Genomic DNA, 14,222 nt, shown 5'->3' with positions numbered 1-14,222 from the left:
CTACTCGTTCTCCCCATTATCGCAGGCATTCTTTTCGGAGACACAGGTAGAGATATTGGCACCAGGAGCAGAACGGCACTTGTTGAAGGCGTCTTGACAATCATCCTCATCAGAGACCGAGCGCTCGGGGTGTGGCGAGTGCAGATTTGCAGGAGAATTGGTCTGGCCATGGCGACACGCCTCTCTGTCAGAGAAACATGTTGAGAGGTTCGCGCCTGGGGCGGTGACGCATTTGTTGTAAGCGTCGTCGCAGGTGGAGTCTTCGTTTATCGCGGTGATGCTGGTTGCCAGGGCGAGGGTGAGGGTGAGGAGGGATTTTAGGTGGACCATTTTGGTTGGTTGGTTTGGAATGGAGGCTTGTGGGGTTGTATTGTAGTATTGCGATGACGGGGATATTAGAGATGATGCTCAGGAGTGAGGATTATGGCGTGATGGCGGTCTTTATAGACAGTGGTTGTAGGGGATGCTTTGGTTGTTGGGGTGACAAGGGGTACGATGCATTGCAGTTTATTGGATGTATCATGTACAATGCGGTGTGATATGTGTTGATCATTTCCAACTCGGCAAGTTGAGTATGCGGTGGGTAGGATGAATTATGGAGAATGGGTCCTATGCTGCTAGGGGAAATTCGATATAGAGTATGCATGATGTCTTGCATTGTGAGTGGATCGTGAAGAGGAAGCTGCAATATATGCCGTCATAACCTGGGATCTCTCCGAGTGTCAGCATTGTAGTGTGCAACAACCCACCGAGACCACATTCCAAGTGCGTCAGTGTAAGACTCAAGCTTCAAAGCTCTGAAGAAGCCTCATTGGCATCGCGGGGTGATCAACATGATCGACATAAATCGTGGGGACTGTACCTTGCGCTAGTCACTACCTGCAGGTTGTCCAATAGTCTCTAATGATTTAATGATTACATTACAGTGTTTCCTTACAAGATCAACGAGTACAGTTTGAATATTTTGTATTGGAGTTCTAGCTAAGGACTTGCTTGGTTTCACCATAAGGGTTACTCATCCTGAACACCACGTAAAGGTGCAAGTCTTGTTCAGGTGCTGCACACAGGACCCGTGCAGCTGGGTAGGGAAGGGGAAGGGGAAGGGAAGGTGTTGAGCTCCCAATGTCGATGGAGAACCCAGAAAAGTACAGTTCGTATCCGCAGACAACAGGAGTGGCCCCGCACTGTTACCTCCTGCTGCATGCTTCGTGCCGGAGTTGGAGCCGGAGCCCCAACCCAGTTTCAGCCTTAACTGGACCGCGTCAAGGATCATCAGTGTCCTAAGATTACCCTTTCGGACAACAGAGCCACGATGTGCAATGCGAACCATTGGGAAACTGGGGTGACGACTTGTCCGTCACCTAAAAGGGAAGGCGCCGACGAGACATGGGCCTGAATGGGTTTGATAGAAGATAAGACGATTTGATAACAGTGAGATAATCACCTGGCTGTCGCATGTCTCGCTGAGGTCGGGATATGTTCCAGCAGATTCTCACTCAAAGGCTCCTACAACTAGTTGATCCATGTCGCTTGGGAACTACTAGAAACTGTTGATTGTCGATACTCTGCCAGTCAATTCCTGGTTCCTTGGAACTGTTACTCAAGCTGCCCGGGTGCCCTTGTCTCGAGCATCTATCTACTCGAAATTGATCAATGCCAACTATTGTGAAGACATCAGGAAAGGCACTAAGTTTTCAAGTTATCATGTGGTTTTCTGAAGGATTTATCCATTGTATGAAAGAACATTGTATTAAAACAAGAAACAGCTAGATAACGCTGTCCTCTCCAAAATAAAATAACACCTGAAGAAGATTGGAGTTGTGGGTTGACTTAAGAGTTCAAGTTATCCAAAATGGAAAGCCAATCCAAATTGCTATGTCACCTAGAGTTCCTTTTTCAGGGAATGCTCAGGCTTGTGGGTGGTCTCGTAGTCAACATGCACATAGGCACGTTCAACGTCGGGAAGCGACTCGAGCTTAATCTGGAGCTCTTCCGCGACATCGTGGGTGGCACGCAGAGATGCCTCTGCGTCCATGACAACATCCACCTCGACGAGCAGGCGGGGGCCAGATGTGTACGCACGGACGGTATCAATGGCAGTGATGACAGGAGAGTGGGTCATGGCTGATAGGAATGTTAGTGAATGGTTCTATTAGGAGTCCAAAAGAACCGAAAGGGAATGAACATACCGATGTAAGTGATGAGCTGCTGCATCTTAGTGTCTGCAGTAACGCCGACGAGCAACTGGAACTCGCCGTAGGCGGAGTGCAGCCACAGCGCACTGACCAGCACGGACAGGATAATAGCACCCATAGGATCGATCCACCAACGCAGCTTACTACCACCAACGGAGGTCAGAATACCGAACCCGTTGATGAACAGATCATTGCGGTGATCCTCCCACAGAATGCGGATCTGAGAAACCTGGTTGCGCAGGGCCCAGCAGTACAGGAAAAGGGCAAACTTGGTGGCAAAGGCGACGGCGACGGCAATGACGGAGGGGAGGTGGAAAGACTGGGTTTCTTCCTCGGAGCCAGATACCAGTTCGCGAATAGAGAAGGCGATAATGATAAAAGAGACAGCGGTCATAAGGAAGCAGAAGCAGATATTTCCAGCTGTTTCAATGCGGGCCTTTCCAGCCGGGAACTTGCGTGGATCAACACGGTTGACAGCCTTGTTACACAGCAGGAGGGTTAGGTTGGACATGGGGTCGAAGACGGCGTCGGCCATTGTGGTGAACAGAGAGAGCGATCCGGATGACACAGCACCGTATACCTGGATGACTGAGAGAATGATATTGGCGGCAAAACTACCGTAAACAGCGATCCGGTACTTGAGACGGTTGTCGACGCTCAATTCGCGGGCGGCACGTCGGTGCTCCTCGACGGGTTTCAGCATGCGCTCAATGTTTTCATTTTGAGACTCGTAGAATCCCTGCAGCTTCTTGGTGACAAAGGCCTGCTTTCCAAGACGGGCAGTGTCTTTCACTATGGAGCCCGCTTTCCGGCTTTTGTTTGCAGTGGTGGAATCCCGTTTCCGCGAGGTATTGGCTTTCATCTGCCGGATCTCATCCTCGGACTTCAGCTTTGAGGCAAGTTGGAATGGGTCGCTTTCAGGGGTATAACGCGGCGGGGGTTGGCCTTCTTCATCGCTTGAATTGCCACTGCGGTGTTGTTGCATGGTGGTGAGCTCGTGCTCTAGGGCGGTTGTGGTCCCCTCGTTGATGGAAAGTGGAGCCATTCTGTCGGTCCGGTGTGACGGTGAGTTGCTATGAGTGTGGTGCAAGCTCTGGAAGGCATGAGGGTGGTTAGAAAGACTTTGACGCAAATGTTCCTCCATGATGAATGAGATGAATGGGCTGAATTGGGTGGATGAGATGAAAGAAACCCTTGATGCAAGGAGAGAAATAAATTCCCACAATTCCTTGGAATAATCGTGGCTATGCTTATCTTATCAAGATGATCTTGCTCCACTTTACCTTGGTAGGTCCTTGGCACAGCATTTTTCATGTACAACATACAACATCCCAACATACAAAGTACATACATTACTGCGTTGGGATTTTCTCATTGGATATTCAATGGTACCTGAATAAGGCTGCTAATAGCGCTGAATATTATACTACTGGCTCACGTGACAACCTATTTACTTTGATTCTTTAGATTCAGGTGGAACGCTCACTGTTGTTATCATGGACAGGAGACACGAGGAATCGTACCTCTGCCTGCAAAGGCCGGGACGACTCCAATATGGTATCTCTTTGCCTTGGATATTATGTTGAATTTGGTGTGGTCGAGTTACGGCAAGGTTTTGATATTATTGCCTTCCTGTTACCAAATGCTGCAGATACCCCGACATGATCATAAGCGAGTCGTCGGTATACAGACTTTCTTCGGATATGATAGATGATGCAAATAATTGGCTGTGGAGACTTAATTTTTATGGTCTTAATTCTACTAAATGAACTGGGTATAGCTAAGTACATATACCATTTGGATTTTTTATTTTCGAGTGCGACGGTACGGTTGTTGTCTAGCATTTCTTCTGCTTCATTCAAATTGGTCACTTATTATAATGTGTGTCCTAGTACAGTCCTAGAATAATACTGTATTTCTAGAAGAGCTGACGGTGCAGAGCCAGAGCTAGACCCAGAATAAGTATAGAGCCAGAGCCAGAAGAGCTCATAATGTCCACCATGTGGTTTCTTTGAGCGAGACAGCTTAAAGTGTAACCCCTGCGAATATGTAATGAAATGAAATCGTCGGGGCAACTTGGCCCAACGCAACGCAGCACCACCCGCTATAAATGGCAAACAGTCCCCCACTCACCTTCATCTTCCTCTCCTTCTCTCATTTTCGTCAAACATCTCTCATATTTCTGCCTTCAGGTCACTTTCACACAACCAATATTTCATTTGATCTTATCAAAATAGCGAAAGAATCAACCACCCCAAACAAGGCCACCAAGCCTGTCAAGGCAAAGGCTTCCCTTGCCAACGTCTCATCCGCAACCATTGACCGGGACCTGGTGTTCCTGTGGAAATGCGTCAAGATGTCTACGGGAATGAAGGTAAGTGTCTCTGAGTTGTCTTTACATGATGGCACACAATATGATGGGCACACCATACGAAAGCATGCCATTTACTGACTGGATTATCCTACAGATCGACTGGCCTGCCGTCGCTCGAGTTGCTGGCAAGTCCGTTGGCACTGTTAAGAAACAGTGGTCCCGCCTCAATATCAAGCTGGAGAAGAGCGTCCCGGCTGTCAATACCAGCGACTCCAACGACGCTGATGAAGCAGACCACGCAAACGATGAAGAATAGATGAAACAGTATTTCGGTGGCAACCCACATGGTTATGTGACGGAGGAGACAGCCACCTTCTCTTGATTTCTACTGGTTTCACATGAATTTATTTTTTAATTTCTCTCACTCAATGTTCTTGGGTTGCACTCTAATGTGCCCATCAGTCTTGTGCGTGTGAGAGCAGCATCTCTGCGGAGATGTCTGTGACGCTCCACGGTTCTTTTCATTTTCAAGACTGAATCCAATGATCCAATTCTCAAAAAAACCCTTTAAAATATCAATCCCAGTAAGAAAAGTATTAATAACTTCTGAGCAGGAAATAAATGTTTGAACCGTTCAAAGTGATGTTGAAGTTGTCGATGTATAATCAGGGTTGAATCTTCCGATCTTGAACTCCACAGGGGACCAATGAATCTAACAACAATCCTTGTCCAATCCTTGTTCAACTTCATATCCAACTGTGTTCTAATACGTCCAACTTGTACAATATAACCCTAAGATGACCTCATTCCTGCATGACCCCAGATCCGAGCCCCTCATTTAATACCCCGCCCCCTTCCAGCTCGTCCGTCTCCTTTGTACTTCCCATCTTACCTCCAAATCCATCTATTTCATCATGTCCAACCCATACTTTGATATTGAATACACCACGGCTGGCGGCCAGGGTAAGTCTACTCTCTCGTCCCAATTCAGCGAGACTAACACCAAGCAGTGGAAAACTGGGGTCGCATCGAGTTCAAACTTTATGACGACGTCGTCCCCAAGACCGCAGCCAACTTCCGCGCTCTTGCAACAGGCGAAAAGGGCTTCGGCTATGCAGGCTCTGCTTTCCACCGAGTGATTTCCGGGTTCATGGCCCAGGGTGGTGACTTTACTCGCGGCAATGTCAGTTGCGGGATCACGGCGAAATTCGAGCTCCGGCTAATTTCTCTTCTCTCTTTTAGGGCACGGGCGGCAAGTCTATCTACGGCGAGAAGTTTGCAGATGAGAACTTCCAGACTAAGCATACTAAGGGTGGATTGCTCTCTATGGCAAATGCTGGACCGAATACCAATGGTTCTCAGTTCTTCATTACTGTGAGTCGAAACTATGCCAAAATCGGTTCGGATACGGGTTGTGCTGACTGGATTAGTTTGTGAAAACTCCCCATTTGGATGGAAAGCACGTTGTCTTTGGAGAGGTTGTTTCCGGTCAGGATATTCTCCAGAAGATGGAGAGCAAGAGTTTGGATCGGTCTGGAAAGACTGATGGTACCATTAAGATTGCTTCTTCGGGAACAGTCTAGGATATCTGGGCAATTATTCTAGGGTCTATCCTATCTAAACAACTTACTGGGTAGCAATGTGGACGTGAATTTGTCCGCTCTCGTATAGATCCATGCATCCCATGTTTTTTTCCATCTCTAGACTACTATCAAGTTACGTAGAATAAACACTGAATGTCCCGGAACAAATATCTTTACCATACATCATGCGATAATAAAAACAATCACTAACAAAATGCTATACACACACAAGTAAACCTCCAAATCATTTCACAGCAACCATAAACAACCGCGGATACTTCAACAACACCCTCCCATCAACAGAAACCGGATAAGCACCCTGCAATCTCCTCAAATAATCCTTCAAGAAAACCTCCTTCTCCGAATCCTCCAACGGATCCAAATATGGCCTCAACCCAGTCCCCTTAACCCACTCAATAACCGCCTCATGACTCTCCAGCGCATGATAATAACTCGTCTCAAATAGGTGAACCTGACTACAAAACGGTTTCACCAGATCATACAGTTCCTGCGGCGACTGGAATCCATCTCTCTTCGCACCAGAAAGTTTCTCCGCCCACGGGCCATTAGCGGCAGTTTCCTCCATGAGAGCATGGGAAGGCTCGTCCAGGTTGTGCGGGACCTGGAGAGCGAAAACAGCGCCTTTTTCCTGCGGCTCTAGCAGACGTTTGATGACCGCAATGCGATCGTCGGCTTTCAGCCACTGGAACACTGCGTTTGAGAAGAAGAGGTCGACGGGCTTGCTTGGGTCTGGTGTGTAGGTTGACAGATCTGCGACGTGGAAGTCCCGGTCTGGGAGGACTTTCTTTGCGCGGTTGATCATGTCTGGGGATGAGTCTAGACCGGTTATTGTTGCTGATGGGTATGCTGTTGCTAGGACTGTTGTTGAGTTCGCTGGGCCGCAGCCTAGGTCGATTATTCTCTTTGGGGCTGTTAGAGGCACGTGCGACAGGAGATCGCGGGCGGGCTGGGTGCGTTCATTTTCGAATTTGAGGTATTGGTTTGCGCTCCAGTCTTTGGTTTGGGACATTGTTGTTGTGAAGTGTCTGTTGACTGGTCTTGAGATTTGGATTGGGATTCTTGGGGAGTGGGTGAATAGCCTAGTTGCTGTGGGGTTCAGGCGACAGTGCATTTTTTTGGATGATTTGAAATACTAGAAGATGTTTGGCTGTATGGGAAATACTTGTTTTTATATTGATATCCATGGATCTCACATTTGATGAGGTAGCTCAGGAAGTGGCGGTGTCGGATGTTCGGTGATCTCTCCGATATCGCTATGAACAGCGTTGCAATGGAATCCAAGACAGTAAATGAAAGGTATGTATGTTGGGGGGGGGGGGGGTATTTTATAATAAGTATAGTTTATAGTTTAATAGTTTAAATTATATAGTTTTGGATGATTTTTCATACTACTTGTTAGATGCCATTTGTACTACTTCGTACTTACTAGATGACCGTGGATCCAACCTTGGAAATTACTGCCTGACAATATTAACCAATGAGAGAGTTATGTGACGGTGATACAGTCGCCCGTAGTCGGATATTCGGTGATTTTCCGATATCGCCGTGAACAGCATTGCAATGGAATCCAGGACAGTGAGTGAAGCATTGTAAATATGACATTTAATTACCGATATATCTAACTACTAACTGACGTAGAAGGTACAGGTGGATATCCAATGCTAAACATGATGAGCTTCCGACATTATGCTGCCCACTAAAAAGTGGGCCATTCTTCGCGCCTTCCGCATTTAGTTACCCACCAGGTTGCCGAGCAAGGCCTCGAGCCAGGACAGGACATCTGAAGCACTGCCAGTGGAGAAAGGCAGGGCCGAAGCACTAGCGGAGGGCTCAGCGCTGGAGGTGGGGACTTGTGCCGCGGCAGAAGTAGCCGATGGACGGGCAGTGGTGGCGAAAGTGGTAGGCTGAGCAGCAACCGTGGTGGAGGAAGTAGGCTCAGCAGCGGCGGTGGTAGGGGTTTGGACAGCGGCAGATGGGGTGGTAGTCACAGCGATCTCCGTAGCGCTGGAGGTCGACGAAGCCGACGACGACGCCGACGACGCAACGGGAGCAGAGCCAGATCCACCGACAGTGAAGTCGACACACGACTCGTAGGTCTGGTCGATGGATTCGGCGTACCAGTACCACTGCAACACACAGTCACCGGCGGTAGCACACTGGCTTCCGAGACCATCGGGGATGGTGACGCTGAAGCTGGTCTCATCGGCCTTGACACCGGTGGCGGTGGATGCATAGACATCCCAGGAGATCAGCGGGGCGCCAATGACCTTGTTGGAGGAAGTGGAGACGACGGAGACGTTGGCGACACCGGTGTGGGGGGCGCGGATGTCGACAGTGAAGGGGACCTTCTGTCCTGCGGTGTAGGACTGGACGTTGTCCTTGTTATCGGCAAACTTGTAGCCCTTGCAAAGCCAGATGTCGCACTCGGCGGCGTTGTAATCACTCTGGCTGGAGGCAACTTGGAGCTCGCCTTGGATGTTGCCGTACTTGTCGGAGCCTTGGTTGGACAGGACTTGCTGGCCACAGGCGGCGCCCATTGCGGTACCGGGCTGGCGAGCTTCCGGCTTAGTGACAAATCCATGGGCGTTGACCAAGGAGATGATGCTGGCGAAGGCCAGAGCGGGGGTGAAGTTCTTCATGTTTGACGAGTTGGTATGTCGGGGGAAGTGAATGGAAATGATCGGTAAACCGGACCGATGAATGAATGTATAGTTGGTGAACGAATGTCTGCACGGTCTCAAACCGGAGAAAAATGAATGTGGAAGTGAATGAGAATTCAAAAAAGACTGACCAGCATGCTCAACTGGCCTTGTGTCGCGCTGGTAAGCCGCCCCTTATATACTTTGTGGTAGACATACTCGAAAGACGCTCTAGCGGACCTGTATGGGACATTAATCAACTGCAAACAGTAGCTCGAGAATTATCAGGGACATCTCGACCAGCGGGTAGGGCCAAATGCACGTATCACACTGAAACACATCGGATATACCCAAGGGACAACGCTCCCCCCACCAGGAGGGAACCAGTGATACTGGCGGTAAATGTAAATCGCATCATATCGGGACAAAGTGACCTCCGGTGCATATTGAACTAGACTGGATGATCGTCTCTTCCGGGACGAGGCCGGCGTTCCTGAAGCTAGGGTTGCCAAGCCTCCACGCGCCGAACAGGGATACGCCGAGTTTCACGTTAATGGGGCCTGCCAAGGAGGGGCTGGCAGGTGAGACACGGACTTGATGGGCGCTTTACTTTGATTGAGAACGTGGAGATGGTAGAATAAGCTTGACTTGGCAACCCTGCTCGGACATTTATCCAATTTCATTCCAGGGTGAACCTGACTCTTAGGTAGTCCACTCGATGCTTTGAAAACCAAACTAAATCTTATGAAACTAACTAAATATTTCCTGAGCTATCAAAGGTTTCACGTAAAGTCTAATAGATACTAACGTGAAAGTCCGTTGATCTGCGCTAATAGTCAAAATAGTCAAATAGATGTAGTTGGTCAGTAAACCCCAAAGCCACCAAGCTATGCATCGTTATATCTACTGTCTAAGGTTATCGAATACCAATTCAAGCATATTAGCAGTTATAATGACACATTGTTATATAGATCGGGGTATAAGAGTGTGTGAAATATTTCCATTCAAGTGCTGTCTCGGCCTCATGAATATGAGACAGAGCCTCCAGCGCATACTTATATTAATCTAGACTGGCGAACCATGTGGACTCGGAATTCCCAGCTTTAGATTCCTTGGCTTTGATCGGTATAAATGCCGTGTCTGTCAATTGATCGGGATTGGTGCAAAAACAAGTACAATATCACATGCTAAATATCCGGCTCTCTAGTTGCTTCACCTTTGCCGCGCAACCTTTTCCCAACAGTGTACGGCATATCTTATACTCTGTACAAAAGGTCGTAATAAAGCAATGGATAATGTTTCTGGCACAGATGAAAGTTACAATCGTTCACATCAGAGAATTTCGGTTGCTACGATATGTTTTAGTTAAACAACATCGGATGTATCTACTCAAGACCAAACCTCCAGAAATGACATCTCACATCTCATGCATCACTAGAGAAACATCATCCCTCAACTTCTAGTGATTCAGCGACAGATCAAAAACAATCTTTCCCCTCGCATGCCCTCCATCCAATCTCTTGAATACCTCTTCGTACTGCTCAAGAGGCCAGACACTATCCACCATTCCCCGACACAACCCCTTCTCAACCAACTTCGAAATCTCCTCTAACTGTCTCCTCACAGGCTGCATGATAAAGAACAAATCCTTCACACCTTCACCCGCAAAGCCATCCGGACGGACCTGCAAAGGTGGCTGACAGATACTCAGCACCACACCACCATCCTTAACAGTCCACCATGCATCCCCAAGAGCCTTCCCCCCAGCACAATCAACAACAACATCCACCTTATTAGAAGGCGACTGCGCAGCCCACTCCTTCAAATCCACAACCCGATAATCAAGCACCTCCTTCGCACCAAGCGACTTCACAAGCTCCACATTCCGAGAACCACACGTCGCAACGACCTCCGCACCTAATAAAGTGGCCAACTGCACAAGCCAAATCCCCACACCACCCGAAGCAGCATTAACAAGAACTCTCTTCCCAGCCCAAGCAACTTTAGCGGCCTCCAGATCCATCTCTCCCTCATTTCCGTGGGTACCAAGAGCATGAACAAAAAGAACCTGCCAAGCCGTCTGCGCAGAGACAGGAATCGCAGCAGCCTGAACCCAGCTTAGACTCTTCGGCTTGTGTGCCAACTCATCCGTCACGGCAATGGAATACTTCCGCGCATTTCCTGGTCGGATATAGTTTGTGCGCGAGTATACTTCATCGCCGGGTTGGAAGGGGGAGTCCTGTGGTGCTGCGATGACGATTCCCGCCAGGTCTGGGCATGGGATTAGAGTGCGCTCGGTTGGTGGGGGGAAGTTCTTTGGCCAGAGGAGCTCCCCGGCGCAGGGACTGCAGGCTTTTATTTGGATTAGGTGTTCTCCCTGTATGTGGTTTGGAGTTGGGAGGGGGGTGGTTGTTAAGGCGAGGGTACTGGAGGCGGCAGTTTGTTGGATGATGCTGTGCATTTTGGCGGGGAGGGGGGTTGACATGTTTAAATTTTGTAGGTATAGATATGTTGTTATTTGCAATAAGGAATGGGTTGTAATTGTCTTGTTGGGTGAGGTTGGGTGAGGTTAGCTATATAGTTCGAGTGTCAAGGCGTCATCCCTCGTGGTCGGGTTCCCGCATAGCCTATTTGATAGCCTATTTCCCCGGACATAACGGAGTACTTGTGGACTTGGGGAATGTACCCAAGTATATTGTACACTCGTTTGAATCATAACTAGCCTAAATGTTGCAGGTGGCTTCGTATTTCTCGTGTCGGAAATCCAAAACTACGAATCATAAATCCATGCCCCAGAAGGTCATGTCATCTCTCCCGAGGTCATCGACAAGCTTATAAAACGGAATAAACAAGCTCAAGCTGGGAACCTTATAAAGCGATCCATGGATATTAGTTACATAACTATGTAATATATAATTATTAATCAGACTTTTTGTGAAAAAAAAATTCCCAGTCAATAAGGTTTGATGATCACGAAATATCCCTGTTCGAGAGAAGGGAGTGAGATTTAGCCAGACCAAGTGCAATTTGTGCAGAATTTCGGTGCAGATTATACTTTCTGGAGACACATCCTATTGGCCCAAAATCGTACTTTTGCGAAGTTCACAGAATTCACATGTAGCCCCCTCAAACGACAGCCAATCACAGAGCTCAACTTGATTGGAACAGGTTTCCACCCCACATTTTCAAATATCAAAGCCCACGTCGTTAAGCCTATAACGGGCAAAGGTTACGATGTAGTTCCTATTGTAGCCTTTGACATGAGAGCGGGGTCGCGGTCCGATGCCCTTTCATCCAATCCAATCCCCAACGGGTTGGCCGAACATCCTGGATTCGATTCTTCACTCGAGTTTGATCTTCCTCTTTGCTTTGTTGTGTGAATCTCCGAATCGTTTCTACAATGGATAAAAAGATACATACTGAACCCGAGGATGATATCGCCGTGGTATGTTGACTCAATTCTTTGTTGTCTATTTTTCTGACAAATATTAGGATCCCACAACCCATGTAACGACCGTTTACGGCGATGACTGGCAATCGTAAATATTGTCTTTGTCTATATGAAAAAAAAACACCCATCTCACACAATCTCAGGGAAACCACTTCGATCGGCTCCTCGCTGTATCGGGGGCTAGAGGAGAATGGCCGACGATATCAAACATTGAGCCACAAAGAATACCTGTACGTCATAGGTTGCCGAATCAAAGTATTATCTGCTTATTTCCTATTAGGATTCCATCGGATGAGAAGCAATTCGAAACATACGAAGCTGGGTATGCAAAATCCTCTTATATACGATCATAATTTCTTTCAAATGCTAACTAACCATATTGCAGCCACTTGGTAGCCCTCGTCATGGACTCAGACCACGAAAATCCCCTTTTCCGCGCCCCTGTTAAAGATCCCAAAAATATCCTCGACCTTGGAACAGGTCTGGGTAACTGGGCTATGTATGTGGAAAGAAAAGAAAAAAAAACACCTTTCATATTCACAAAGAACCACCACTTACCCTCTTCTAGTGATGTAGCCGACATGTTCCCAACAAGTAAGTCCAAAATCCCAATTCAATTCACCCATATTAACAAAAGAAATACAGCCACCGTCCGCGGAGTCGACCTCTTCCCACCACCAGTAACATGGATGCCCCCAAACTGCATCCTGGAAGTCGACAACATCGCCGAAGAATGGACCTGGAACGAACCCCAAGACCTAATCCACATGCGCATCATGATCGGAGCTTTCGACGACGCAGAATGGAAACGCGTCTACCAGCAATGCTACGAGTAAGCCACCACCACCACCACCACCACCACCACCACCACTATCACTATCACCATCCCTTCCCCTCCATTTTCCCATCTAACAAAAACCCCAACAGCAACATCCGCCCCGGCGGCTGGATCGAACAACTAGAAGCAAGCCCCTACATCGAATGCGACGACGACAGCCTACCAGCCGACAACATCCTGCGCACCTGGGGTCCGGCCCTATCAGCCTGCGGCAAACGTGCAGGCCGTCCCCTAGAAACAATCGATATGATGCAAGACGCCTTTCGAAATGCTGGGTTTGTGGATATCCGTGAAAAAGAATACAAATGGCCCATTGGGCCCTGGGCCCGTGATCAGAAATATAAAGAGGCCGGTACTGTTAATTACCAGCATTGGATGTCTGGCATGGAGGGATGGGCTATGTGGTTGCTTTGTAAATTCGGGGCCCCGGAGCCTTGGTCGCAGGATGAGGTTATTGTTTATGTTGCTAAGCTCAGGGCTGAGCTTAAGAATCCCAGGTATCATATTTATGAGCGCGCGTATGTATTTTTCTTTTTCTTTTCTCTTTTCTGCCCTTTGGGGAGTTTATGGTGTGGGTTTGGCTGACTTTTATGCAGACGACGTGTGTGGGCGAGGAAGCCTTTCCCTGGGGAGATTGAGGAGAGGGAGAGGGTTGAGGCTAATAAGAGGGATGCTATTAAGATTGAGGAGTGAATCTTGGACAGGGTATAGTTTTGTTTGGTGAGGTGTATGAAATAGGTTTGCAGGATGACAGGTCTGATAATACAATAGCCAGCCTTCCAAGGTTGGACTGGCCCCTATTTATAGCTGCTGTTATGAATTCCTGCCAATGCATTGAATCTTTTGCTTGTGATACGGGCCTTGTATGTACCTCCAAGCTGTGTGAACACACATGTTATGATACAGAGGGACACTGCCCTTCATATGGTACAAGGTACAACACCGGATCACGGAGGGATAAGACTCGCAAGTATGTATTCACCTTGAAGATATATGGAAACGACGGTGCACACTTGCTCTCCCGTAGATAAAATCATGCTGATAAGGCGTTCGCAGTAAAAAGCTAACGGATATATGTGTGGTGGCAATGTGCGAGGTATCATAGAGGCCAAAAAGTAAAGAAAAGAGAACCAAAAGAAAAAGGCAAAAGCTGTGCGCTTGCAAAAGTAGACAAAACCACA

At 47.9% G+C, this 14,222-nt stretch overlaps 8 protein-coding genes across 8 annotated transcripts; 3 read left to right on the top strand and 5 right to left on the bottom strand.

Annotated features, from left to right (window-relative positions):
- On the bottom strand, positions 1 to 330 carry N7455_003257 (uncharacterized protein; the record flags this gene model as incomplete). Its single annotated transcript, XM_040960910.2, has 1 exon — positions 1 to 330. One exon carries the CDS (start codon positions 328 to 330, stop codon positions 1 to 3), a length of 330 nt encoding a protein of 109 aa, XP_040808628.2.
- A 1,552-nt stretch (positions 331 to 1,882) lies between these two features.
- On the bottom strand, positions 1,883 to 3,339 carry N7455_003256 (cation diffusion facilitator family transporter; the record flags this gene model as incomplete). Its single annotated transcript, XM_040960920.2, has 2 exons — positions 1,883 to 2,124; positions 2,190 to 3,339. 2 exons carry the CDS (start codon positions 3,337 to 3,339, stop codon positions 1,883 to 1,885), a joined length of 1,392 nt encoding a protein of 463 aa, XP_040808658.2.
- Positions 3,340 to 3,837: 498 nt separating this feature from the next.
- Positions 3,838 to 4,825, top strand: N7455_003255 (uncharacterized protein; the record flags this gene model as incomplete). Its single annotated transcript, XM_040960928.2, has 3 exons — positions 3,838 to 3,877; positions 4,433 to 4,569; positions 4,664 to 4,825. 3 exons carry the CDS (start codon positions 3,838 to 3,840, stop codon positions 4,823 to 4,825), a joined length of 339 nt encoding a protein of 112 aa, XP_040808666.2.
- A 463-nt stretch (positions 4,826 to 5,288) lies between these two features.
- On the top strand, positions 5,289 to 6,146 carry N7455_003254 (uncharacterized protein). Its single transcript, XM_040960924.2, has 4 exons — positions 5,289 to 5,472; positions 5,520 to 5,692; positions 5,752 to 5,883; positions 5,940 to 6,146. Exons 1-4 carry the CDS (start codon positions 5,424 to 5,426, stop codon positions 6,090 to 6,092), a joined length of 507 nt encoding a protein of 168 aa, XP_040808632.1. The 5' UTR covers positions 5,289 to 5,423; the 3' UTR covers positions 6,093 to 6,146.
- A 190-nt stretch (positions 6,147 to 6,336) lies between these two features.
- Positions 6,337 to 7,122, bottom strand: N7455_003253 (uncharacterized protein; the record flags this gene model as incomplete). Its single annotated transcript, XM_040960935.2, has 1 exon — positions 6,337 to 7,122. One exon carries the CDS (start codon positions 7,120 to 7,122, stop codon positions 6,337 to 6,339), a length of 786 nt encoding a protein of 261 aa, XP_040808682.2.
- Positions 7,123 to 7,843: 721 nt separating this feature from the next.
- N7455_003252 (lytic polysaccharide monooxygenase) lies at positions 7,844 to 8,752 on the bottom strand (the record flags this gene model as incomplete). Its single annotated transcript, XM_040960893.2, has 1 exon — positions 7,844 to 8,752. The coding sequence occupies one exon, from the start codon at positions 8,750 to 8,752 to the stop codon at positions 7,844 to 7,846; it is 909 nt and encodes a 302-aa protein (XP_040808668.2).
- A 1,459-nt stretch (positions 8,753 to 10,211) lies between these two features.
- Positions 10,212 to 11,213, bottom strand: N7455_003251 (NADP-dependent oxidoreductase; the record flags this gene model as incomplete). Its single annotated transcript, XM_040960943.2, has 1 exon — positions 10,212 to 11,213. The coding sequence occupies one exon, from the start codon at positions 11,211 to 11,213 to the stop codon at positions 10,212 to 10,214; it is 1,002 nt and encodes a 333-aa protein (XP_040808667.2).
- A 939-nt stretch (positions 11,214 to 12,152) lies between these two features.
- N7455_003250 (class I SAM-dependent methyltransferase) lies at positions 12,153 to 13,734 on the top strand (the record flags this gene model as incomplete). The annotated part of the gene is made up of 9 exons (XM_040960882.2): positions 12,153 to 12,197; positions 12,245 to 12,291; positions 12,347 to 12,433; positions 12,484 to 12,525; positions 12,589 to 12,702; positions 12,772 to 12,797; positions 12,849 to 13,035; positions 13,131 to 13,559; positions 13,638 to 13,734. The coding sequence occupies 9 exons, from the start codon at positions 12,153 to 12,155 to the stop codon at positions 13,732 to 13,734; spliced, it is 1,074 nt and encodes a 357-aa protein (XP_040808679.1).
- Between the last annotated feature and the right edge of the window lie 488 nt (positions 13,735 to 14,222).

This window comes from Penicillium solitum (genome assembly GCF_028829755.1).
Source record: "Penicillium solitum strain IBT 25940 chromosome Unknown utg000001l_segment0_segment0, whole genome shotgun sequence".
Taxonomy (NCBI): Eukaryota; Fungi; Ascomycota; class Eurotiomycetes; order Eurotiales; family Aspergillaceae; genus Penicillium; species Penicillium solitum.
This window is presented reverse-complemented; position numbering and strand designations above follow the sequence as displayed.

Excerpts from the sequence above, each read along its gene's own strand:
- N7455_003254 (XM_040960924.2), top strand. The coding sequence starts at position 5,424 with ATGTCCAACCCATACTTTGATATTGAATACACCACGGCTGGCGGCCAG. Across the intron at positions 5,473-5,519 it reads CACCACGGCTGGCGGCCAGG|TGGAAAACTGGGGTCGCATC; the intron begins GTAAGTCTACTC and ends AACACCAAGCAG. Across the intron at positions 5,884-5,939 it reads GTTCTCAGTTCTTCATTACT|TTTGTGAAAACTCCCCATTT; the intron begins GTGAGTCGAAAC and ends TGACTGGATTAG.